Raw genomic sequence first — 2,095 nt, forward strand, 5'->3', positions numbered from 1 at the left:
AGAATTGTATAGTCTGTCATGAACTTCGTATGTTTTCTTTTGACATAAAACCGGTTCATTTATTTAAAATAATGCCTCTTGATATTTTTATCATATTTTGATCCTTTTTTTTTTGCTATTTTAATAGAAAATTGAAGAAAATGTGTTTCTTAAAATTGCAGTGGAATAAGTTCATTCTCCATTATCGCTAATAAACTTTCATATTCCTTCATAGGGGAAAACCGAGTAAAAAAGGTTAATAGTATTAGTCTGTACTTTATTGTAAAACAAGGCCCTGGATAAAATTCTAAAATTACTGATGAGTAAGTAAAATTAAATACAAAAATTTAAATTAATAATTTCTATACTTCGACAACTTCTACATCATAAAAATAAATTATCACTTCGAAACAAACTTAAAATATACAACATGCTGCTTAGAGCGATATGGACTTACACCACTCAGGTGTCGAGCTCCTGCAAAAGATGCCACCTTCAGACCATTTCAGATCTTCTAATCCAAATTCCTGCTATTTATCACTCACACTCCTTTTATATCACCAACAGACATTATACAACGACTTGGACATAACATTGTGACTGACATAATACAAAAACAGTACAAAACTTTTCATGAGTCACTTGCTAGACCCCCTGACCTACTCGTACAAACATTACCGACTGACACACTACTGCTAAATCCGACAAGAAGACTGAAACGCCACTGGTGCAAGGATCTGCTGATAGGTGAATTTTCCAGGGGTATCTTCATTGGATTCATCTAATCCTATGTGGAGGATTCCAAATGAATAACCAATTTACAGTAAATGCCAAAAGGCATATATAAAATTGTAAAATAAAGATAAATGATAATAGTAAATCAATAAACATATTGTATTTTGCAGTGTAAGCACTACAGGAATGCTGGCTGGTATCAAGATGTCCCACGCAGCTGTAACATCGCTGTGCAGATCGATGAAATTAGCCTGCGAGCTATATCCGTCCAGGCACATAGCACTTTGTCTCGATCCCTATTGTGGTTTAGGATTCGCACTCTGGTGCCTCAGCAGGTACGATTTGAAAGTTATCATTAATAACAAATATTATGAGTTAATATATTTTCTGAATTGTTATTAATATAAGTTTAAACTTTTTTGCAGTGTATATTCTGGTCACCATTCCATCCTCATACCTCCCTCCGAAGTGGAGGTGAATCCGGCTTTGTGGTTGTCAGCGGTTAGCCAATATCGAGTCAGGGATACCTTCTGCTCTTATGGTATTTAGTTTTTTTAAAGAATTTTTTGTTGAATAACTTATAATTAATTATATTTATTAATAGGATAGTAAGCTGTTAGAATAGGTTGGTACCCTGTAGATAACCCTGCTCTCCCTTCGTATGCCAAAAATGACCAGGGAGGGCGTCATGAAAAAAATGTTTTTTTCTAAAATGTTATAGTTTACACTTATTGTTTATTATATATATATATCTGTGACAATCATGAAAAATTAGACTAGTGGAATTGAACGTCTTCAGTACAGTTTAAACTCAGATAATTCAATTTTTGAGCAATTTGAATTGACTAGTTTTTCACGGCCACCACATATATATGGATGTAAAAGGTACAAACAACAATTAAAATTAAATTTTCAGGTTTGGAGAAATTTATTTAGTATTAATATTTATTTTTAAGGAGAAAAATAAATTACAGTATTTATTTTATTTATAACTGGATTTGATTCCCTTAGGTGTTATGGAACTATGTACTAAAGGACTTGGGTCGAGTGTTAACGCCCTGAAGGCTAGGGGTGTTTCTTTGGCCTGCGTCAGAACCTGTGTTGTGGTTGCAGAAGAAAGGCCAAGAATCAACCTCACCTCATCATTCTCAAAACTTTTTTCAACTCTTGGCCTCAGTCCTCGAGCTGTATCAACGAGCTTCGGCTGCAGGGTTAACGTCGCTGTCTGTTTGCAGGTATTTTAAATCTTATTGATTATAATATTAATTTTTTTTTGTATGTTATAGTACTAAGTCTACTGCTTGTTAAAACCACAAGAAATTGAAAACTTTTTTAAGCCAATTTTATTTTCAAATTTTTGGTGGCTTTTATTATTATTATT

General features: G+C 33.3%; 1 protein-coding gene across 5 annotated transcripts in view; it reads left to right on the forward strand.

The window, feature by feature from the left end:
• The window catches only part of DIP2 (disco-interacting protein 2), a gene marked incomplete at its 5' end in the record, with an annotated part of 91,726 nt that overhangs the window by 81,132 nt on the left and 8,499 nt on the right, over positions 1-2,095 (forward strand). For 4 of the 5 annotated variants that reach the window (XM_067044683.1, XM_067044684.1, XM_067044685.1 and 1 more), the window contains 3 exon segments: positions 885-1,049; positions 1,140-1,255; positions 1,726-1,975. In XM_067044683.1, coding sequence (XP_066900784.1) covers positions 885-1,049; positions 1,140-1,255; positions 1,726-1,958 — 514 coding nt within the window. 5 annotated transcript variants of the gene reach the window in all.

Source organism: Halyomorpha halys, unplaced genomic scaffold (genome assembly GCF_000696795.3).
Source record: "Halyomorpha halys isolate HHAL.00 unplaced genomic scaffold, Hhal_1.1 Scaffold242.1, whole genome shotgun sequence".
NCBI classification, from domain to species: Eukaryota; Metazoa; Arthropoda; class Insecta; order Hemiptera; family Pentatomidae; genus Halyomorpha; species Halyomorpha halys.